The following is a 23,907-nucleotide window of genomic DNA, read 5'->3' as shown; positions in this document are numbered from 1 at the left end:
AAACTGGTGTTTGCCAGACATGGGATAAATGCAGAGCAGCTGAGACAAAGATTCAGGTCCCTCACAAAAAAACCAGAACAGACTTTTACCCAAGTGGGGGCCCAATTGGTGAGGCTGCTTGAGAAATGGCTATCGCAGGAAGGGACAGAGACCTATGAGCAGCTTAAAGACTTGATAGCACTGGAACAGTTCTATTCAGTCCTGCAAGGGGAATTGAAATTCCAGGTGAGGGAAAGGAAACCAAAAACTGTGGCAGCAGCCGCAGAGATCGCGGATTTTATTTCCCAAATAAGAAAGCCCTTGGGTGAGGGGAAATCTGTGGGTAAACCCAAAGAAGCCTACAGCAAGTACTCTCAGGGACCAGGGAAAAGCCAGCAAGGGGGAGGGGCCCATGGTGAAGGGAAGCCCTCAGACATGAAACTAAGACCTCAGAATTTGGAGGGAAAACCCAAACAAGAGGAGAGAGAATCAAAATACACCAGAAAATGTTATTTCTGTCAGGGAAAGGGTCATCTAATCTCAGAGTGTGAGAAATTGAAGCAGCTAAAAGGAATGGTGCCTCAGAATTCTAGTGGGACCAAGCCAAAAGCTGTGTTCTGTGTCCAGAAAGAGCAAAGCTCATTGTCACTGAGGGAGCCTGTTGCCATGACTACTCAGTCTGGAACAGCTACCTCTGCTGATCAGGCTGAGGAAAATGGTCCTCTTATAGAGGTGAAGCGCTGCTTGCTGGTAAAAACAAATTCTCAGTTGTTTGAGACAGCCGGGGTGGACGTAGGAATACTTGACCGTCAGTATAGGGGGCTGCGGGACACTTGTTCCCAGGTAACCCTGTGCCATCCAGATATTATTCCTCGGGAGTTTATAATCCCAAATGAGAGCATGAAGGTGGCAGGTATTGAGGGGCAGGTAATCTCTCTGCCAGTAGCAGAGGTACCTGTCAACTTTCAAGGCTGGAGGGGAGATTGGCGGATAGCGATTTCATCGACTCTGCCAGCAGCCGTGCTCGTGGGAAATGACCTGGCTGAACATGTGAAACGGGTGCTAGTGATTACACGCTCACAAGCCACCACAGGGACAGTTCAGGGGGGTAATGATGAGCCAGAGACGGTAGCGGAGGGGAGTTCAGAAGCTGTGGTGGAAACCTTAACCACAGACAGCAGATTTGGACAGGAGCAAAAGGCAGACGCCACTCTCCAAAAGTGTTTTGAACAGGTGACTGACGCCCAGCTAACACCTGAAACCCCAGTGAGATTCCTGGAGAAAAAGGGGATTTTATATAGAGAAACCCTGAGGAATATCTCAAAAGGGGGAGATGGGATCAGAAGTCAGCTGGTGGTACCTGAAAAGTATCGCCCCATGATCTTACAAAGGGGTCACTCTGACATGTTTGCTGCACACTTAGGAGTGAACAAAACACAGCAGAGAATCACACAGAATTTCTACTGGCCTGACATAGGGAAGCAGATCAGGGAGTTCTGTAAACAATGTGATGTGTGTCAAAGGCAGGGGAATAACCGCGACAGGACCAAAGCAAAGTTGTGCCCTTTGCCTGTGATTGACACTCCGTTCAAATGCATAGGGGTGGATATTGTGGGACCTTTGCCCAAGGCCACAAAGAGGGGGAATAGGTTCATTCTAACCATTGTGGACCATGCCACAAGGTATCCTGAAGCCATACCCTTGACTAACATTGAAACTAACACAGTGGCCGATGCTTTGGTGGGGTATATGTCCAGGATGGGATTTGCCTCAGAGATAATCACAGATTTGGGCGCATCGTTCACATCAAAGCTCATGAAACGCTTATGGCAAATCTGTGGAATTAAGCACAAGGAAACCACTGCCTATCATCCGGAAAGTAATGGGTTAACTGAGAAGTTCAATGGGACTCTAATGCGCATGATTAGGGCTTACTTGGCAGAGAATCCAAACAATTGGGACCAGAAGCTGCAATCCCTTTTGTTTGCTTATCGGTCAGTGCCACAAGCCAGTACCGGGTTCAGTCCATTTGAACTTTTATTTGGAAGAAGGGTGAAAGGGCCCCTTGATTTGATCAAGCAAAATTGGGAGCAGATCACCCAGGATGACCCACAAGACGTTGTGACATACATAGACACCTTGATGAATGACCTAAGGAGAAATCTAGAGCTGGCAGCAGAAAACCTGCAAGCTCAGAAGGTCAGACAGAACACATGGTATGACCACAAAGCTAGAGAGAGACACTTTGACCCAGGGGAGGAAGTGCTTTGGCTTAGGCCCTGCAGAGAGAATAAGCTGCAGCTCAAATGGGCAGGACCATATAGGGTCATTTCCAAGATGTCAGACCTGAACTACCTAATAGAGCAGGAGGAGAACCAAGCAAGGAGGGTGGTTCATGTGAATGCCCTAAAACCCTACTACCGAGGGGAACAGAGGGTTTTATTCGCAATAAAAGCAGCTGAGAGTGAGGAAGCTGAATTACCCTTCTGGGAGGGTAGAGGGGAAGTAAAATACAACCCAGAGGAGGTAAAGATCAGTCCTGCACTCACCCAAGACCAGCAGCAAGAACTAAAAATGCTGCTTAGTAAATATCAACAGGTGTTTTCCAACAAGCCGGGGATAGTGAAGGGAGTGATGCATCGGATCCACACAGGGGATGCACCCCCGCAGGCAGTATCCCCATACCGAGTAACGGGACCCTATAGGGACAAGGTGCGGAAGGAGCTGGACGAGATGCTTAGGGAGAACATAATCGTCCCCTCTTCTAGCCCTTGGTCCTCTCCGATAGTCCTTGTGGACAAGCCTGATGGGAGCATTAGGTTTTGTGTCGATTACAGGAAATTAAACCGTGTAACCACTCCTGATGCCTACCCAATGCCCAGGCTAGACAACCTGATTGAAACCATAGGGGGTTGTCGGTTCATCTCATCATTGGACCTGGTAAAGGGATATTGGCAATTAAGAATTGATCCCAGGGATCAAGAAAAGACTGCCTTTTGCAGCCCTTTTGGTCTCTATGAGTTTCGAGTCCTGAGCTTTGGTCTCAGAAATGCACCAGCCACATTCCAAAGGCTGATGGACCAGACCTTGGCAGGGCTCAGTGACTTTACAGTGGCCTACATTGACGACATAGGGATCTTCAGTAATACCTGGGAAGATCACCTGATACACCTGGAGTTAGTGCTGCAGAGGTTAAGTGCAGCAGGGCTAACAGTAAAGGCCAGCAAGTGTCAGCTGGGTAGCCCAGAAATAAAATACTTGGGTCACATGGTAGGGGGAGGAATGATAAAACCCCTGGAGGCCAAAATAGAAGCTGTTCGTGATTGGCCTAGACCCAACACCAAGAAAAAGGTCAAATCATTTCTTGGGTTGGTGGGCTACTACAGAAAGTTCATCCCGAGGTTTAGCGAGATTGCGGCTCCGCTGACCGATCTGACGAGGAAGACGGCTGATGACCGCATCCCGTGGACCAGCGACTGTGAGGCGGCGTTCCAGAGGTTGAAGGAGGCGTTAATCAACTATCCAGTCCTGCGGGCTCCAGACTTCGACCGGGAGTTCATAATCTACACCGATGCGTCTAACAGCGGGGTAGGAGCAGTTCTGTGCCAGGAGGATGAGAATGGTGACCAGCATCCGGTGTCCTACCTGAGTAGGAAGCTTCAAAAAGGTGAGAGACATTTGGCAACCGTGGAGAAGGAGTGTTTGGCCATAGTCTACGCGATCCAGAAGGCCAAGCCTTACATCTGGGGAAGACATTTTATTCTGTGTACTGACCATTCACCATTGCAATGGTTAAAGACAATGAAAACCCACAATAGCAAACTTATGAGGTGGGCTTTAAACCTACAGGACTATGACTTTGAAGTGAAGGTGGTCAGAGGGTCAGTGAACTGTGTTGCTGACGCCTTATCAAGAAGACCTGAAGAATGAAGACGGCGAAAGAACATGGACTATGTGTATATAATGCTGATAAAAAGTAAAATGTACCTGGTTTTGAATTTGGTTTGTATTAATAAAGGTAAATTGATGTACTGTATATGGTAAAATGTTTAAATGCATATTTGCTATGGTTAACTTGGAGTGTAAGTATGAGTAAGTATAATATGGTATGTATAACTGTTTTTGTGTATTTTATACAGGTTGTTTTTTTGGTGAAAAGCACGTTAGCTTTCCCCCTACAAAACAACTTATAAAGAGGGGAGGTGTTACATACAGCACTGATGTTACCTGTCTGTCATGGGTTTGGAGGGAAAGTTCCATCCTATGGAGAGTGGAAGGCGGGACATCAGGAGGAGGGGCTGTACTGTATATATATATGTGATGCCTGTGTGGTGAGAGAGAGATGCTGAGAGACACTGGGTTGTGACGAAGCAGCAGCTGGGAAGAAGAAGCTGTTGTGGGAGTCTGTGTGTCAGACAGGGTACTACTGTGTGTCAGAGTACCAACCTGATAGGTTCAGGTGTCTGTTGGTTAGCCAGAACTGATAGGTTCAGGGTCTGGGCTTTAAGTTAAGGTTCTGGGTGAACCAAACTGTATGCTTGTATGAGTGAGAATAAGCCACGTTACTTTATGTTATTCACCTAATTGTTTTATTTACCCTGTTTGTATTTAGAATAAACCTTATTCTTTTATTGTTTGAAAATCCATCCCTGGTCTGTGTGACTTATTATAGGGAATGGTTGGTGGCAGCTTAGTGTAACTGTGTGACAGGTCCCAGTAGGTCTGGGTTTGTCACATGGTCAACCTGTTGCTCCCAGTCGGGAGACCGGGATGGAGATGGTTGGTGAGGTGGGAGTCCCTCTTCATCCGAGATAGAACCCACACAGACAAGATCTGGGGAGATAGCCTCAGGAGGCTTCTATCTCGAGGATTTAGCCTTTTTCGGTGGTGAGGGCTCGGGAGCTGACCAAGCATCTGGAGATGGTTTTTGTTTGGTGGCTACCTTCGATGTTGATGGTTTTGACACTGACTGTTTAGGCTTGTGCAGCCATGTGGAAGTCGATGGTGGACTGGTCCGAACGGGATGGGGTGGAAGAAGGATGTTGTTCGGTCACTTCAGAAATGGCCTTGTCCATGGCTTTGGTGTGTGGGATAGATTTGCATGAGAACTGAGCCATAGGCTTGGCGGGTTGGAGGGACTGTTCCCAAAGCCGAAGCTTGAGTCTGGAGAGGCATCTACGGAGAACTCCTCGCTTAAAATCTTTGCAATGAGGGCATGAGGAGGTTTGGTGGGCCTCACCAAGACAGAAAAGGCACTTCGCGTGGCTGTCCGAAAAGGGAATTTTATTGTCACAGACCACACAGCACTTAAATGGCCTGAAAAGGCCATGAACCAAAAGAAAAACCACAGGGGGGTGTTTGCAGTTGGCTGCAAACAACAAACTGACAATAGCAAATAGATGGCTATAAAGAAAAATACTAAGGAAAATAATAACTTTCTTCTTTCATTTTAGAAAGGACTCACAGAAGCGTATGATAGAGGCTCTCAATGCGGTGGTTGAAAGAAACTGAAGGAAGAGCCTTGGCACCAAGGTACATATACCAAGGGGGAGAGGTCTGCACCAATGTATCTTTTTGCTACTGCAGAAGCTCTAGAATGTTCCGATGAGGCTCCACACATGCGTGGATTACCCACAGTGTGATTCACAGGGGCCATGGAAAAGAACATGTATGTAAACCCCCCCCCCCCACTAAAATATATAAAGCACAAAAAACATGGAGTAACAAGAGGACAAACCACAAGCTACAATATGGAAAATCTATTTTTTTAAAAAATTTAAAATATTGCTTGCCCTGCTTTTCTCTTGAAAAAGGAACCCAGTGGCTTATATCATCAGAAAGACAAACAATAAGTACACAAATATTTAAAAAAAATAATCAGTTATTATGTAACAATGATAAATTAAAATCAATACCAAAAGCAACAAGGCACAACAATCCATTTTAAAAAAAGCCCCTTCAGAGACCCAGTCACTAAGGGAAATCCTGCCTAATGAGAAATCTGCTTGTGGAATGATATTGAAAGACAAATAGAGATTAGCTCAAGGGGCCTTACCTATCCCCATCATATACACATCAGGAAGAACATGAGAGAATACACCCTCCACTAAAACATAAGAATAGATGGAATGTCCAGCAGAGGATAAAGAAAAAAAAGGGACAGTTAAAAAAGAAAAAGAAAAAAAAGGCTCTTTTCTCCTGTATATTTTAGAAAGCACTCCAGACCTCTCGGATACAAAAGAGCAGCACTGTGCCTGGGTGGCATCCAATAGACCCAATCAGTGCAGATGCCGTTTTTGGCAGCACATGGATTTCAAAGGCAGCAACGGCACAGAAACAATCATCCATTTTTGGATGCTTTGGAAAATGCATGAAATCTATGAAACAGGTACCTCAGAAATTTCCTCTACCTTTCTCAAGGAATGTCTAGAAATAACTGGAGGGTGGTTAAAAAGCAGAGGAAATACGTTGGCAAAATCACCTAGGGATTGTTGTAGCTGAAAATCTTCCTGCCCAGAGAACTATCCTGGTGGGAAGGAAGAAAAGCCTTCAGTTTTCATGCTAGAGATGTGCAACCCAAATAGAATCAGAGGGCCCCATATGTGTGTGATAAATTATGCACAAAAGAGCAGTAAGGCTATCTTACAGCAATTGTGGAATGCCAGAATCAAAATTTGTAAAAAGTACTACTCTCTGCAGGTGAAAAATATAAAAATGTGGCTCAGCACTAAGGCGATTCTGGTTAGGTGACAGCAACAAAAAACAGCACATAAAGGGACAGACCCTCGAGAAAACAAGATGCCATATGATCTAAGAGAGAAGATATGAGTGCCTTATGGGCTCAGTTTTGATTTCAGGGGAGAAACCTATAGAGGAAGAAGAAGTGCCAGTCCCCTCCCCAACAGAAACTTTTAATTTGTGGGTGTCCAATGAAGGGTTTATATCTCCAGCAGGATAGCAGTTAATCCATATCAACCACCTGATACTTAAGAGTGCTAGCATTGCGCCCTTTCATAAGGCCTACCTAGAGGAATGCAAGAAGCATCTTTACCCTGTCCTCTCTAGGAAGTCTGCTCAAGGACTAATAGCATGGGGGGGGGGGAGAGAGAAATATCTGTGTGAGCTGGCTCACAGAACTTTCTCAGAGTAACCACTGCTGCTCAGCCTCTAGCTAGTCATATCTGGATAGGGATGGATGATGGGCCCTTATGAGATCCTTGTATTAGGACACATGGATGTCTGGACCAACAGGAATGTACTAGAACCGCTTTTGCCTTCACCTGGTACAACCTCCAAATGAGGCAAGGAACTAGAAGGGGAAGAGGAAAAACATAAAGCAGAGTACAAAAGTTGGGACTTAACAAATCCTCCACTTGCATTGTTATTATCTCCTTGTACAACCAGACTGCAACTGTTTTGCCTTTTCCTGCCAGTTTTATTCCTGAAATTAATATGAGATGTCCCTTGAACTAAGAGAGGAACTTTGTGGCCTTTATTTCACATTTTGCTTCCTTGTTTGTCTACATAAGAAATTGGCAAACACACAGTGCAACCTTATGATACATGATGACCTAGGTCTCTGAAAAACCTCAGAGAAAAAGTCAAAAGACTGATGCTCAGCCAGGTTTATTAGAGTGATCATATTTCCACTCTTTGTAAGACCACTGCATTAGGTAGGCTCTGACAGGACAAAGCAGCTGCCAGCTGATCTAGTCTTTCAGCCTTTTGGCCAGTGGTGAATGACACTGCACAGGAATCCATAAGGAGCACAACCAGATTTCCTAGGCATTCCAAAACATGCAGAAGCCAGGAAAAAGGCAGTGCCACCACATCTAGGTCAGATCTGTTTTGAGGGCCTACTAGGTTCTTGTAACCCAAGCCTCCTCAGAATGCCTTTATTTAGGTGCACAGTGCTTCAGTCTAGTAAGGACGGCCCCCTACCTTCAGCAGAGACAGGAACAGCTTTTTCCCCATTAGATTGTCATGCCTGCAACTTGTGTTTTCACCCACTTAGTATTTCAAGTACATTGGTTCCTGAACCCTGAGCCCGGGAAGCAGATACCCTGCTAGGAGAGGCTCCTCTAAGCCATAACCTCAGTGGGCTTTAGAGAACTCGGCTGCTTTTGGGACCAGACAGGCTGAGAGCTCTGTTTTCTCCGCGGCTGATCCCATTCAGTCATTAATCTGAGCCTATCCTAATATTTATCCAGGTGAAACATACTGTATTCCAGGAAGTAAAAGGATTTCTATCCTACAGGAAGGAATGGGGGGGGGAACCCAGCCATTCTTGTTCCCCCTCTATGCCCCAGAAGAGATACAGGAAAAAATAAAAGCAGCAGCACCCTTTGTTAAGGAACAGAACTGAGCACAATTAAGAGGAAAACAAATTCAAGTTTCCTTCTATATCATCACCCAACAGGTCACCTCTTTAGATAAATCACATTACTCAAAGGAATTGTGACCTTGCAAAATACAAAAATTAAAGGGGCATGTTCTGTATCTTCCATTCTCAGCAGAAGTGAAAGCCTGTCCTTAGGCAGAACTCTTTTGAGCAATGAGAGGTTTCTGTTCCTTTTGAAATCAAGGAGACCTGTAAGAGAAGGTGTTGGTGCTTTCCTCCAGTGAAGCAGGAGTGATAAGATATGAAAACACTACAAGCAGTTCTAAAGTGCCTGGCAGAATAAAAAGTTCTTTATTTGGTATCGCAAAATCCATTAACATAGGCACCAGTTACCCTTGGCAGTTGTAGTATTTGAGGCTTAACAACTTTCACAAATGCCTTCTTGACAAATGCTTTCCAGACGTTCTTGTTAAAAGGAACTCATATCCTTTCACCTGTGCTGGGATTCTGATTTGTTTCCCTGACTTATTATGCCTCATCAGCCTCAGTACAATTCGACTGCTATTTCACATGGTGACTTTTCACAAAAAGAAAAATGCCAATTATTGTCAGTAGATTTTCTTGTGCAATCTCAAGCAAGAAAAAAAGAAATTATATCTAAAACAGGCAAACATCTTTGTTTTGAATTATTTTTAAATCTCTGTTTATGTGTGGCAGGCAAAAAAGATGCTATTCCTACATAATTATTGATTATGGAAAAAGCTAAACCTACCACATCAACTCCAGGCTTCCCAGGAGGCAATTTTGGACGAGACGGGGGTCTAGGTGGAGGAGGTGGAGGAGTAGGGCTACTGCACGATGCCAGAGGGGTTGCAGGACGAGCAGGAGATGATGACCCTGAAATAAACACATATTATAAATAGGTGAAGTTGTTCCAACTCCAGTTCCCCTGACCCTCAGTCAGTTCCCCTCAACATACAGCAGGCCATCAAGCAATCAGTTGCCAGTCCAACTTTTGATCTAAGTTGGTAGCTACTGCATAACAATACAATTCATATGGGTGGATGGGAAATGGATGAAGTCAGAAAGTGGCTAGCAGAACACTTAACCATAAATGGGAAAGCTTATTTCTCTGCTGTTTTGCTAATGACTTTTTCACATGCACTTGACAGTGAAGACACAGAGGCTGTGGATCATGCATTGCCCCTATACAAACATCATTAACTTAAACTAGGAAGCCACATTAGATGAACTACACTTTTTCATGGTTTGTCAAAATACCAAAAAAAAAAAAAAAAAGGTTGGGTATTGTTAGCACTTAAGGTCTGTCCTCTTGCTACCCAGCAAGGTGTTCTTACAATGCAGACATTACTGGAAATGCTGTTGAAAGTTAGGACATAACAATTAGGTCCTAAAGATTTAAGAAAACAATGATTTGCAATAAATAGCCAAGCCCTGCGTTGTTCTTTTTATGTGATTTGAAGAAGCTAGCAAACAAAGACTGCTAACATGAACAGAGTGATGAAAAGTCTGGATATTTGAGAAATTTAAGTTATTTAAGAAACTGAACAAAGTGCAAGTTTTAAAGAAATAGAAAAGTCCGTCTCTTCTAAAATAATTTCTACAAAAGCGTATAATTATTCCCCATCCCTCACAATCATATATTGATGAAAATTAAGCAGGAAGAGATTCTTCAATTGCATACATCATGTGTTCATGTAAAACTAGTTACTGCTGAAAATAAATGGAGAGCAAAATAAAGTTCAGCAATATTGTTCTGAATGATATAATTACTCTACAAAATCACCCTGCCAGCTCTCACCTAAATATAGGTGCATTAGTTAACATTAGAAATTGGCTGAAGAGGTCTTTTATGTCAGGATCTCAAATTACTGATAGGGGAAAATTTGAGTTTCTGTAGTGTTGCTCGTTTGCAAGTTCTTAGTAACATCAAAGCCCTGCTGTCAGAGGAGGAATTCATGCTGTGGCTTCCTTCCATTCTAGCATTATTCATCTGCTACACTAGAACAATAGTTGCATGGGAAGGATCCACAGCATGGGCTCCTTGTACATACTGTGAATATATGACAGACATTATCGAATGACACAGGAAGCAGATAGGGCTTCAGTCTCTGTCATGTTGCTAAAGGGGACATAAGAAATGGCTATAAAACTGTTCCTTTCTGTTTCAGCATTCCAGCATACAATTGAAAGGGAAATGGCTAGTATATATTTCTGAAAGAAAAAGGATTTTAAATGGAAAATCACAATATGTTTCATATTCAGAACATCAGTTTCCTTGTGTTTTGGGATACTGTTGAACTCAGTCCTTTAAAGTCAAATCAGATATTGGCCGGTTTATTAAATCAGTGTTACAATGCTGATAAGAAACACTGGCCGATCACATGCTTCATGAAGTCAGTGGAACACACACCAAAAACACATTGTTACAGGAGAAAGTGGATGTGTGGAGTTCTGAAAACACAGCACTAGAAATCGTTACGAAATGATGTTACATTTGCTAAGCATGCCCTGAATATTTCCTTTAATTCAGGTAAGGTCTAGCAAAGGTTTTAAGAATTTTAAACATTTCTTATTAAATGACATTTAGGACTCCACTGTGCTCAGGTGTAAATTTTTGTGCACTAACATCACTTTTTCTCTCTCACTGAAAGACTGCTGAATCCTAGTTTTGCGAAACATTTGTACAAATATTCCCAGACTACTGTAGAGCTTTGAGCTTCCCTACTGTTGATTAATTATAGAAGGGACGGGGAAAGAATGGCCCTCTAGGTGTTGTTAGGCAATAAGAGCTTACTTTGCTGTACTCCTGAAGCGGTAGGTAGGTAGGTAGGTAGGTAGGTAGGTAGGCTGGCAGGCAGGCAGGCAGGCAGGCAGGCAGGCAGGTAGGTAGGTAGGTAGGTAGGTAGGTAGGTAGGTAGGTAGGTAGGTAGGTAGGTAGGTAGGTAGGTAGGTAGGTAGGTAGGTAGGTAGGTAGGTAGGTAGGTAGGTAGGTAGGTGTGACAATATTACCATCCTGCAGTAGCATGTATCTCACAGAGCTATGACCTGTCCCAGGAAACCCTAATGAAACAGATGAATCTTATAGAAGTACACATTTGTTAGCTGGTGATTAAGAGGACCAAGGAGAGCTTTACATGTAAGACATGTTTCAAAATAATGTCAAATCTTTTTTTATATACCATCTGCTTATATCTAATCAATTTTAAAAATGTATAGTTTTTAAGGATATAAATCAACAGGATTTATTTAAAAGTTTTTCAGTGGCCAAAATAATTTTATTTAATTATGCTGGTGTAGCACAAACAGTGTATATTTTGGAGATAATTGCCTTGTGTTAAGAAATCACTGTAGACACCGTCAGTTGCCTACTGAGTTGTGTGACCTAGCATGCAAGTGAAAATCTCTACAGTAATTTTGTTACTTGGGGCAATTTGTCTGCAAGTTAATGCAAGGGGATTTCCCCCCCCGCCCCATACAGTGGAACCTCTGCTTAAGAACTTAATCCATATTGGAATGATGTTCTTAAGTTGAAACGTTCTTAAGTTGAAGCAAAATTTCCCATAGGAATGTATTGGAAACCGATTAATCCGTTCCGGCTGTTTTTTGTTCTTATGTAGAGGCGCGTTCGTACGTTGAAGCATTAGTTCCCATAAGAACTAATGCAAAGCCGGTTAATCCATACTCTACCACTAGGGGGAGATTTTTTTTTTTTTTTTAAAAAAACCTAAGATGACCTAAGGTTAAAAAAAGTGCAGGAAAGGTTTTTTTTTGTTCTTATCTTGGAGCTCCGTTCTCAAGTAGAAGCAAAATTTAGCAAACGGAGCTGTTCTTCAGTTGGATCGTTCTTAAGTAGGGACATTCTTAAGTAGAGGTTCCACTGTATTCTTTTCCTGGTGGTAACTTCACTGAAAATAAATTTCCACTTCAGATCAATAATTAGGTTCCTAATTTGCATCAATATATTACAGAATTCAGAACATTTCCAACAAATGGGCTTGAGTCTGTAGACCTTGAATTTGTTGATAATGGAAAAGGACTTTGCTGATCCAAACAACAGTGTAGAAGCTTTGGTGGTCAGTGAAGTTCTATTTTTCCTATTATTAAGCACATGTGACTAGCTTCTAGTTCATGCTTAATAAACTCCACTAAAACTTTCTTAATTTATGTTGAAGAATTCAGCATATTTGCACAGGATTAAGTCCAATTATTATTGGTGAAAATGAAATATACAGAACTGTCCTTTGTCCCAATCCAATAACAGCAAATCTACTGTAATGAGGGAGTGTTTATATCAAGCACCTTGCCTCCATAACCAGCAGTCCTGGAGGGGTATGCTCTCTGAAACTCCACAAAGCAAAACAAAAACACTGTGCTATGAGGAATTGTTGTTGTTATTCAGGAAATTTGCTCAGAGAAAAGAAGGGTATGTGTGCATGCACATCTAGTACTATTTCAGATTTTGTCTTCTGTTTGATTGAAGAAGGGTCTCTGCTTAACAACACCATTCCAACTATTAGGCAAAGTAAGACAGTTGCCACAAGCAGCAGATTTTGTGCGTCACAAAAGGCAGAAAATTATTTGGTACTTGTTGGCTATTTTTACTGCCAGAGATAGGGACAAGTACTTGTGGGATTTTTGTTGTTGTTTCATGTGAAACCAAGTAAATTAGAAGGTTTTTGATTCCATGTACCTTGACTGGGCCAAGGAAACAATATATGCTGTTCTGTCTCAGACAGCAAAAGATCTTGAGTGATCATTATTTTAAAAAAAGAAATTTATTTATTTATTTATTTATTTATTTATTTATTTATTTATTTATTTATTTATTTATTTATTTATTTATTTATTTATTTAATGCCCTGCCCATCTAGACTGAAGTCTATTCTGGGCGGCTAAATGCATGGGCCATTTTAACTAATCTGATGCAAATTATTCTGTAAGAATGGTAAACTGAGTAGACAATACTACAGTGGTGCCCCGTATAGCGAGGTTAATCCGTTCCAGATTAACCCTCGCTATACGGAATCATCGCTAAACGGGTAGGGGAAAGGTATTGGAACGCATTAAACTTCGTTTAATGCGTTCCAATACCTTCGTTACTTACCCGTTCAGCGAGGATTCCAGGTGCCGGCAGCCATTTTCGCGCCTTCGCTAAGTGAGGGCAGGGCGCGAAAACGGCTGCCGGCAGCCATTTCCGGGCTTCCGGCGGCCATTTTGGAACCGCCGATCAGCTGTTCAGCGGCTCCAAAATGGCCGCCGCAATACCCGATCTTCGCAATGCGGGTTTTCCCCATTGCGAAGATCGGGTATGTTTCCGTATAGCGATCCCGAAAAAGGGATCGCTATACGGAAACATCGCTATACGGTGCACTCGTTAAGCGAGGCACCACTGTATTCTGAAAGGGGAATAGGGCTCCCAAAAAGAGAGGAAAATTTCATTATATCTTACAATGGTGCCGGTGGGAGCAGGGAACACTTTTTGTGTAACTAAGGAGTTTGAACAATTTCTGTTGTTATTATTTTTTTTTGCGATTTATGGTTTTTATTAAATAACATTCATTTATTTATTTTTAAAGTACACAGTGAATAGCCTGGCCTTGGCACTTCCACTTCTGTGGCTAGAAACCATAGACAGTTGTAAAACATCATACACATGCTTTTCAAGATGAACTAATGAAGCGACCATTAAACTTCAGGAAATACACACCCTGCATGAGGACTAAGAGAAGAATCATTTCTTTCAGATTAATTCAAAACAACTTAGGCAAATATTGACAAACCTTAAGTAGTCAGATATATGTTTTCAAATTTAGTTTTAAAAAGATTTTTTAGAAGCTTGATTCTGTCACATTTCATGGTGGTATCCTCTATCACAAAACCAGCCACACATATTTACATATTTAAAAAATGTGTACCCCTGCAGCATGACCTCTTCCAATTTGAAGAGACCCTTGTCCAGCAGGCTGAGGCAAAGAGGCAGTCCTGATACCAACAAAATCAGTAAACTGGACAGGGGACAGATTGTACTTGTTTTCAGCATGGAAGGGATTGTGACTCTCGAATTGGCCTTCTCAGCCACACTAGACGCTGTTCCATAGGCTCTTGAGACTGAAGGATGCCTACAGAAAAACCCCTGCTTACTCATTTCAGCTGTACTTAAAGAGACAATCAGCCCTAAACTAATGAAACATCACATTCTGGATTTTAATATGCAATATCTTCTTTAAAAAGAAAACCACCATGTACAGTATGCTGTTTTTAAAGAACAGCAATAGCATTTGTTTTTCTCATTAGAATGACATGAGTGCAAATTTGGCTGGACCTTTTAAAATTTAGGTTTACTTTGAAATGGGATTTCCTGCAGCTCTACATCTAGGCAGTCTTTCTTTCAGTTTCCCTCTCTAAATCAAAAACAAACAAATGAGGAGTACGACGCACAAGGAGAAAAGACGCACAAGGAAAGTTTCTATTGGTCGCCACTGGTATATTTTCCTCCAAGAATGAAGAGATATGTGGTGTTTTTCACAGCTGTTATTAACAGCAAAAAGGAACAACCACCACCAAATAAAATGCAACTTCAAGTGACACACTTATGCTCAAATTCAGTTTGTTCATTAATTTTAATATTAACTACAATTTGCTCTGTATGAACCTCTGGCATTCTCTCTGAAACATAAATGTGGGCAAATTTACTTAGGCAATCTGGGAACAAAAATGATATTTGACAGTATTCACTCTTGCTTCTTGGACGACGGTATGTAGTTAGGTCACTCTGCTCTCATTATCAGTAACCCATTACAAGACATTTCATATGTTTTGGGGGTGCTGCTTTGAAAAATTCAATATTAATCTCTCATTTTATTCTAGATGGGAAATGGCATCACACACATGTCTTTCAATGACCCAGTGAAAAGAAATTCCCTGTCATGCTTTTGTTACTGAAGACTCAACATTGCTGAAGGTTAGATTTGCTGTAGGTTACGACTCCCAAAAGAGACACAGGTAGCATTCATCAGGAAAGAAAACCTGCTAAAGCTTCTTCTTCTTTTTTTTTTTCTGATGGAAATGTATATGGGCACCTGGAAAGAGAGAGCAATTTCTCTTACAGAAAACAAAAATTTCTTGCCGGGTAGAAATGAAGCATGAGACACACTGAGAGAGGTCAAAGTCTCAAGTAGCTATTTTCTTGTTTAGAAGGTTTGATAAATTTAGATAATTCCTGACAAAACAGACAGCTTTTCTACCTTTACCTGTAATTAAAGATGCAGAGCTCCCCCATAAACATTAGACACTGAGCAATGGCAGGGAAATAACACATAGTATCAAGGGCTTAAGGTTAAGTTGCACCACAAGAGCACAAAGTAAAAAAAAAATGAAAGAAAGCCACCGGGCACAGTACAATCAAACAAAGGGAATGACTGATGCTTACAAGCCAATCAACTAAGAGTAGCTAAGAAGGATTTGTGTTCACACGGCAGCATTCACGGCCACACTGAAGCACACTCAAAGCTGTTCAGACATACCGCTGGTGCTTCCTGTGCCACCGCCAGAGCTTGGTCCGGGTGACGACACCACTGTTCTGTAGGTAGGAGGTGGAGGGGGAGGCGGTGTTGCTCTCTGTCCCACTCCAAACTCCTTAGGAGATGGTGCTGGTGCTAAGTTATCATCTTTAACGTGGGTCTGCTCAGAAACTTTCTTCTGAACCTCTTCTAAATTGAGTGGAGATGGAACACTGCGAGAGGTTTCACCCTTTGGAGGCTCATCTGGGGTTTCTGATGCCACAGGTGAGGACACCCCTTTTCCCCTTGAAGTCACCTCTGGAGTTACGTTTTCCGGGGATTGATCAGAAAAACTGATCCATTTATCCTCCGCGTTAGCAGCAACAGACTTGGGGGATAATACTGGGCCAAAAATGCTGTCCAAGTCATTGATTGATGGTAGTTTGTCACCTTTGACCTCTGTTTCTGTCTGTTCATCGCCTGTGGTCAAAGTAGTTGATTTTAAACTTTAACATCAATTTGTACAGCTAAGTCGTACTAATCTTCTACTTAACATATGGGGATTTTAAAGTCAGCTACAATCTAGCACAAACATTTTAACAACATATACGTAAGGTCCTACTGGGAATATAATTAATGTGCATAAAGGTCTAAAATTAATACATAGCACTTTAAAAAGTACAGTCCATGTAAACCATCTTGCAGAGCATTTTGTCTACACAGTTTATTCTCATAAATATACCCAAGAGAATATATTGTTTTCTAGGAAAATTGCCTGGATAATAGCCAACACACAAACTTTATCTGTAATGATTATAGACAAAAATGGTGAAGTTACCTATAATGCAAAATGATGTTTTGCAAACAGATATGAATATTTTCAATTAATATATAGCTACACAATACATATCTGTCACTTGTAGTATATCTTGTGGTAATATCTGAGTACAAATAAGAATAAGGATAATTATAACACTCATTCCTCAGCTGGGCAATCCTGAGCTATATGATTACTACCTGTTATATTTACAAATACATAGCAGAGCCAGTAGAGATTTGTTTTAGAGGAAACAGATTTTCCCCCATCTATACCTCCTACTGAAAAGTTCTGTAAGAATATCAGGTCTGGAAAATACTTTGTAGCCTAAATGTTGCTGTATAAATGAGAAATAATTATTAAATTTATACTGAATTGTTTTGGAGCATGTGAATGTTAACACACTGATCTAACTCATTATTTTCTATGAGAGGGAATGCTTAAAAGTTCAATGTTCTAATCAGTAATTAGCTTTTGGTTGGATGTGACCAAGAAAAAAAAATAAGGGAATCTGAATTCCTCTGAAATCTGTGGGATTTTTCTTGGTATAATTTTTGCTGTCCTTTTTTTCTAGTCTAGTAGCCACAGTTTTGCAATTCTAACTTTGCATGTGCAGACTTCTAGAGCACTATTCACACTTTTGGAATAGGATTGAACTGAATATGTGAGAGATGGGAGTATGCAACTGTAACTCCTTTCATTGTCACTTTCCATGCAATTGAAAGTTCAAATTTTTCATGGTCCGAGATTTCTATGAAAGCCGCCATGCATAGAGCTTTCCCTCTTGAGCTGTCACTCCGCATGTGAAGAAAGCAAAACTGGAGGCAGAAGGGCTGACATACTCTTCTCCCACAGATCCAGTTTAACCTTATTCTGAATAGTTAGGGATAGGAAGACAGCCAATGTGTTTAGTATGAGGATGAAACTGCTGCTCCCTTGAACTTGTCTGTATTATGCTGTTCTTGCTAAGTAAGCGAATTATGGGAGCAAGATAATGTAAATGTTTGCTATCTACAAAGGGTGTTCAACATTTCATTTTAAAATGTTACTCGTTACTTCTGGGCACCCACATTGCTGTTATTGTTATCACTGCTCTCATTGTGCAAGGCACCATAATTTGGTACATTGTCATATTATACAGTATATGTATTACATTGTCATTACCAGTAATGTAATATACTAATTTTAAAGACAAATATAAAAGGCTAATATACTCTTATAAAAGATCAAACCGAGGAATACTACCTTTGCCGTTAGCAAGTGATAAAAGAATGGCACAAAATCTGTAAGATTCCTGATAAAATGGCTCTTTAAAAGGCATTAAAATGCCCTTACTTACAAGTAACTTTCAAAAGCAACTAGGTGTTATTTTTATATTGTCTGGCCTAGAATCACTCATAGGGCTGCTTGTAATGCACCTGTTCTATGTATGAAGAGACTTGTCATACTGATCAATTTCCTGTTGCTCAGTGCAGTGAATTGCACTACTGAATCGACTCACTGAATTAATGAGAATTTGCTGAATCAACTGATCCATAAGTTCTACTGATTCAAATGGAACTACTTTATTTGTGACTTACTTTAGCACAGTAAGTCACAGTTAGAGGAGGCCCATGAGAATCAACAGAATTCATGGAGGAGTTGACTCACTAATTCCCCAGTGATTCAGTGAGCCTACTCCAGTGTGATTTACTATGCTAAGCAACAGGATTTTGGCGATAGTCTGTATACAACTGGCAGTCATCTGTCTGATGCAGAAAACATGGATGCACACAGAGGAATATATGAATATAACCACAAATTTATAAAATTCTATATTGAATTTTTTATGTGTGAATCAAATATAAAAGGAGTTCTGGAATGTAGGGCTCCACATGATATTGTTGACAAGAAATCTGTATTTTAAGAATTATTACATTGGTTAAAACACACACATACATGCACACACCTGGCCAAAATCCCATTTGCTTACTTGACTATTTAAGGATGATTGTATAAACATTGCCTCCTGCTGCAGGCTCCCTTTTGTATGTCCAGTCTCACACTTGCTGCAAAATCAGAGGTGCAAGCAGTTCCTCAACTCATTAATGAAGGGGAGTTGGCAGGAGGGGGAAAGACCACAGTGCAATTGCTCTTACATTGTATGGTCTTTCTCCAGTTGGATATTGGCCACTCTTTCTTTATTTGCTTGGTCATGATCCACATAAAATGTATAAAGATGTTTACCCAAGAAATAGATGATCACACATGGATGTGCATTTCATTTGATCAATGTTACATTTTGTAACTATCTGTTTTATCTACTCAACATAGATATGGTGTGGAAGTGAGAAAAATGGCAGTGGGTACATGGATAAAACTTGAATATAGCTTTAAAATAGTAATCCAAAAGGTTGCACATATGCATAGAAAACATCACATTTACTATGCACTGCATGATACAATATTACATACCCTGTTCCTCTTTTCAGAAACCCTATTTTTTTTTGTTTGAACTTTAATTCAATCCAATAACACAGTTTGCAATTGAGATTATATACCTAATTAGGTTCATTTGCAGCATGAACTATCTATCTAGAAGCATCTTGTTTACTGTTTATTTAAATCACAATGGTTTTGCTCCCAAATCACCTTCACAAAATCCATGTTCATGAGATAAGATTTCCCCTCACATCTTTCCACCTGCAGCCTCTTGCTTCCCTTAGAATAATTTCCAAGAGACTGGGAGACCCTGAAGAAAGCAGTAGGGTATGGTGTGCAGGGCTGTTGATGGTGTTGATAGATTGCTCCCTCCCTTAAGTGAACAAATGCACAGGTTGGGGTGCAAGCCATTGGATCAATCCAAGCCCCCCTCCTCTCCATTTACAATCCTTATATCATCTTAATTACACAAACTTTGTCTTATACAAATGCCAAACTTCCAAGATTGAACATGCTTTTGATTCTAGGTCTTCCTAACTTATTTCTTCAGACAAAATTAAGTCTGGTAAAGTAATAGCCTACCAACAAAATTACTTATAAATTGTAAATATTTTTTTCCCACTATAGCAATATCTTTATGAAAATCCCGTTCAAAATTTCAAATCAACACAGGCAGCAAATTCAAAATCTCAAGGGATCATTACAAAGATGCACTACATTTTTCCTAAAGAAAGAAAATTTGCTAAGATATCTGAAGATGAGCAAAATACTAAAATGCATGTCGTTATCATGCATATATGAAATGCACTTCATCATATGATTAATGTTACAAAAGTTTAAATTCCCCTCACATTACAAGTTAAAAATATGTATTACTTGTATTAGGAACATAGGTATTTTGCCAGATAAGATCTTAAACACCTGGTAAGCATTTGTGTCTTAATAGTCTTACCTACTCCAGTTGTTAAAGGAGAACTAGTACGTGGAGGTGTAGCTGGAATGTTCTTAGGTGGAAGTGGAGGAGGTGCTGCATGACAAAAGGAGGAAATTAAAATAAAAGTTTGACAAAGTTTGACAAATGCACAATGATATCTTACTCAGTGATATCCAGAGGTCAAGTCAAAATATGGTTGTGATCCAGAAGCCACTACTCTTTGTGCAGGGCCCCCAGATTTTACTAGTCTCTCCTCATTCCTGTTGTAGCCCTCCACCACATCCCATGCTATTCTGGAAGGTCCTGTGCTCCTCCTTGTTGTAGGTGCAAAGGTTACACAGAAAAGATTTGTTATGCAGGCAATTGAACACAAAATGTACGGTTGGGAAAAATGTGCTGTTGGGCATTGATAGAGGTGCAGCTGAAGGAACAGAAAAAATACTAGACAGATTGCGCATTTCTGTTCAATAGGAACAAGCCTCTCAACATCAGTGCTTCTGGGGTTTAGCAGTGAGTATGCTGGTAAGGATCATAGCCATGGCGTCTGGCAGGTTGTTTTTCACAGTTGGAAAATGGGCTTTTAAAAAACCCTGCTGCAGAAGACAAAAGGGCTCTGTTGTATAAGTAGATTTCTGTTTATGATACCCCAACATAATGTCTTAACAAAATGAAGAGCTGCACAAATGCAGACCTACCTTTAGAGACTTATTCTAAAAATAATAATGGAAAAGCAGGAAATGAATACAACAGACAGAATACAAGAACAAGCACTCATCTGTATTTTTCTGATATCAAGCAGAAGTCTACTACTGATATGTAGGAACCATAATGTCTACAAAGGACACAGCATTTTCTCAGTTAGTGACAAAACAATGCTGGCAAATGGTAATCACATGAGAAATCCTGAGTTAAATTTGTTTAAAATAAACCAATTATAAAAGGATTCTTTTATGTACAGTATTACTCCAGTTATAAAGTTTATCCATAGATGGTGAAATGATTATCTTAGAGTGCACTTATTTTGGGACTGAGGCATGATGTTGGCTGCATGCTAATAGGCAGTAAGATACGACTGTAGATGTCATGATTTTAAGGGTCCACTGTGAGACCTATCAGTTTATGTATGAAAAAGAAATCAAAAAAGTGGCCAGAATCTTATTGGGATTTTACTTTGGAGTAAGTGACATTATATAATCATGGTAGAAAACTGCAGCTAATTAATGAAGTGCCAATTACATGTCTGGTCACATGGCACATGACCACCACCTTGCTGTTTAGCTGCAATTTGATACTACATTATTTTTCTAGCTGCAGAGTAAATTCTTAGCAGGATTCCAGCCAGTAAGTTTTGATAGGTCCTTTATTAACATTCTATTGAGTTTCATTGGCTTTCAACTCATAGGCCAAGGAGCTGGAAGATATTAAGGCACTGCATGCCACTGTCCACAGGGACGTCAGCGAAACTATTTCAAAGAGACATTTTCAAACAAACAGTGACCCACTCCAACACTGTGGTCTAGTGGTGGCCAAGGACTCAATCTGAAGGTGAAAGGCCTATGAAGATTAGCTGAGATCACTGAACCCAGAACCTATGTGGGCTATCCAGGAGAGGAAGGTGATTCTTTAGAGTTGCTTCTGCTCACAGTGAAAGCAAACAGCTTTATAGTAGGAGCTGATGTATTTATGTCACACTGCACTGGTTGCTAGGTGACTGCCATGCTGATAAGGAATAGAGTTGAGCTTTGAAAATTGAGATCACAAAGGCTTTTCTCCCAAGAGACTTAGATCCGTCTCTTTTGCCCATTCTGAAAGCTGAGTTCCAATGCATAGTTCAACTAATATCTCTTTGTTCCTATGACATTATAATGGGCAATAACTTTAACAATGCTACTTCCATCTCACATTTCAGTGTTTTTTAACAAGGGGGAAAAAAAAAACACACAAACACAGTGGTAGACATTTTAAAAACAGGAGATGCTTTAACTTACTTCCAGATGGAAAGGTTCGTGATGCATTAGGAGATTCTAAGTTTTCTGGTTGCACTGAACCCCACACTTCAGGTTGATCTATAGGAGCTAAAGCCACAGATATATAGGATGATGCATACAAATCCAAAGTAACACAGGAATTTGATTCCATGTACAGCTTCTTTTTTTTAATCAGTAGAATACAAAGTCATCTTAAAGCATTCTAAATAAGGGTTAACCAAGCAAGCAAAGTGGAAATCTCTTCTCTTGCTATTTTGCTTGTGAGAAAAGCAATGGGTATAAAGCAGAGAGCTGTGCTTATGTTTAAAAGCTTTCCAAACAAGCAAGAACCCTGGAAAATCAGAGGGCAAAGACTCTACGTGTAGAGGATATCTCCAGCTGTACCACTTTCATGTGACCACAACAATGATGGGCTAGTGTGGTCCCCTCCCTGCGCACTTATTTAATCCTTTCTTACAATGCCTAGGCAGGGCCTAACTCTAACTGCAACAGTGAACTGACAGGTTATTTTTTCAAAATATGTGTTGTGAAATACACCGTCCCTCCCGGAACAGTAAGAATCATTTGGTGCATATTTTTTTTTGCCCTGGAAATAAACACTAGAAATCTAATACATAAACTGATGGCTTCCTCATTCATGTAATCAATACAGAAAAGACAATGGAGCTTAAAAATTAACTTTAAAGAACTAATTCTGGTTCCAAGCCTCCTCCCTCCCTATAGGGAGTTACCATTACAGTACATGTTTAATTTACTTTCCCATTGAATAGTACAAGGTTCCAGAATATGGTAGAAAACATGCTCTCTTTCCTAGACCCTTAACACCACCTTAGCATCCACAACACAGCATAAGGCATAGTACAAACTAATTCTTGAACTATGTGATATTTCCTCCATCAAAGAGTGAGGTCGTACCCCTAATACTGTACCTGAAAAGTTACACTTATACTGCAAAAGCAGTGAGATTATTCCTCATTAAGTTACAATGGTAATATAATGTGATTATGCCTTTTTTTACTAGAAAAAGAAATGAATTGCAAGTTATCATTTTTAATGAGTACAGTGCACCCTTTTTGGAAATTTAGGTTTTTGTTAATAAATGTGGAGTTTTCATATACCAAAATAACAGGAAGAACAAGAGACAGAAGTGTCATGAGATTGAAGGGCAGTGGAACTTGTAGTCAGAGATTAAAGGAAAGTGGGATTTTTAGTCAATGAGAAAGAGAGAAAATGGAGTCTGTTAGGCTTTAAAAATGAAAGGAAGACATGGGAATGTGAGAAAGGCAGAGAGGTTTTTTTCTTAATTTACAGCCAGCCTGGTACAGCGTGAAACTTGATAAGGATGCAAGGACGAAGAGGCCCAGAGCGCACGGACACAACGAATTCTTTTCTAATTGGAATGGAGATAAACCACCTGCATCTCCATGAGAATTGTGGGCAGAATGGACAGTTATGCGTCTTTGAGTTGATTGTTTATGATCAAGAAGAAGGAGGTCTGAGGAATGTAGAAAATGGATGATGGGTTATGTGAGAGAGGTTCTTCATTACCATTATCATGGCGTAGAACAGAACTTGATGTAGCTTGAAAGGCAGAGAATGTAGGTAAGAGAAAGAAGGAGGTGGGGCTAGCCCACCTTAGCCCAGTTTTAGTGTTTGTTATTTTTAATGGGAATTAGTTGTTGTATTTAACTATGGTAATCATTTGAACATGCTCTTTATGTTAAATGCTTGAGCAAAAACAAACTGTTTCTATGAAACTATATTTTCTTAATAAAAATTAATTATAAAAATCTTCACTAAGGATTGTCTCTTGGATCAGCAGGGTTTGGCTGATCCAGAGGAGTGGTAATGGCCATTGACTAGCTACTAGAGAAGTCCTAATTAATTGAGCTGTTGTGAATTCT

The 23,907-nt window shown here is 40.6% G+C and overlaps 1 protein-coding gene across 8 annotated transcripts in view; it reads right to left on the bottom strand.

Annotated features, from left to right (window-relative positions):
- The window catches only part of SGIP1 (SH3GL interacting endocytic adaptor 1), a 167,510-nt gene that overhangs the window by 56,820 nt on the left and 86,783 nt on the right, over positions 1 to 23,907 (bottom strand). For 4 of the 8 annotated variants that reach the window (XM_072997769.2, XM_078392964.1, XM_072997770.2 and 1 more), the window contains 4 exons: positions 22,004 to 22,090; positions 20,034 to 20,108; positions 15,868 to 16,323; positions 9,093 to 9,217 (listed from right to left, as the gene is read on the bottom strand). In XM_072997769.2, coding sequence (XP_072853870.2) covers positions 9,093 to 9,217; positions 15,868 to 16,323; positions 20,034 to 20,108; positions 22,004 to 22,090 — 743 coding nt within the window. The remainder of the gene's footprint in view (positions 1 to 9,092; positions 9,218 to 15,867; positions 16,324 to 20,033; positions 20,109 to 22,003; positions 22,091 to 23,907) is intronic. The other 4 variants (XM_072997771.2, XM_072997772.2, XM_072997773.2 and 1 more) reach the window with 1 other exon arrangement.

Source organism: Pogona vitticeps, chromosome 4, assembly GCF_051106095.1.
Source record: "Pogona vitticeps strain Pit_001003342236 chromosome 4, PviZW2.1, whole genome shotgun sequence".
Classification (NCBI taxonomy): Eukaryota; Metazoa; Chordata; class Lepidosauria; order Squamata; family Agamidae; genus Pogona; species Pogona vitticeps.
Note: the sequence above shows the minus strand (reverse complement) of the source record. Positions and strands in the feature narration are given on the sequence as shown.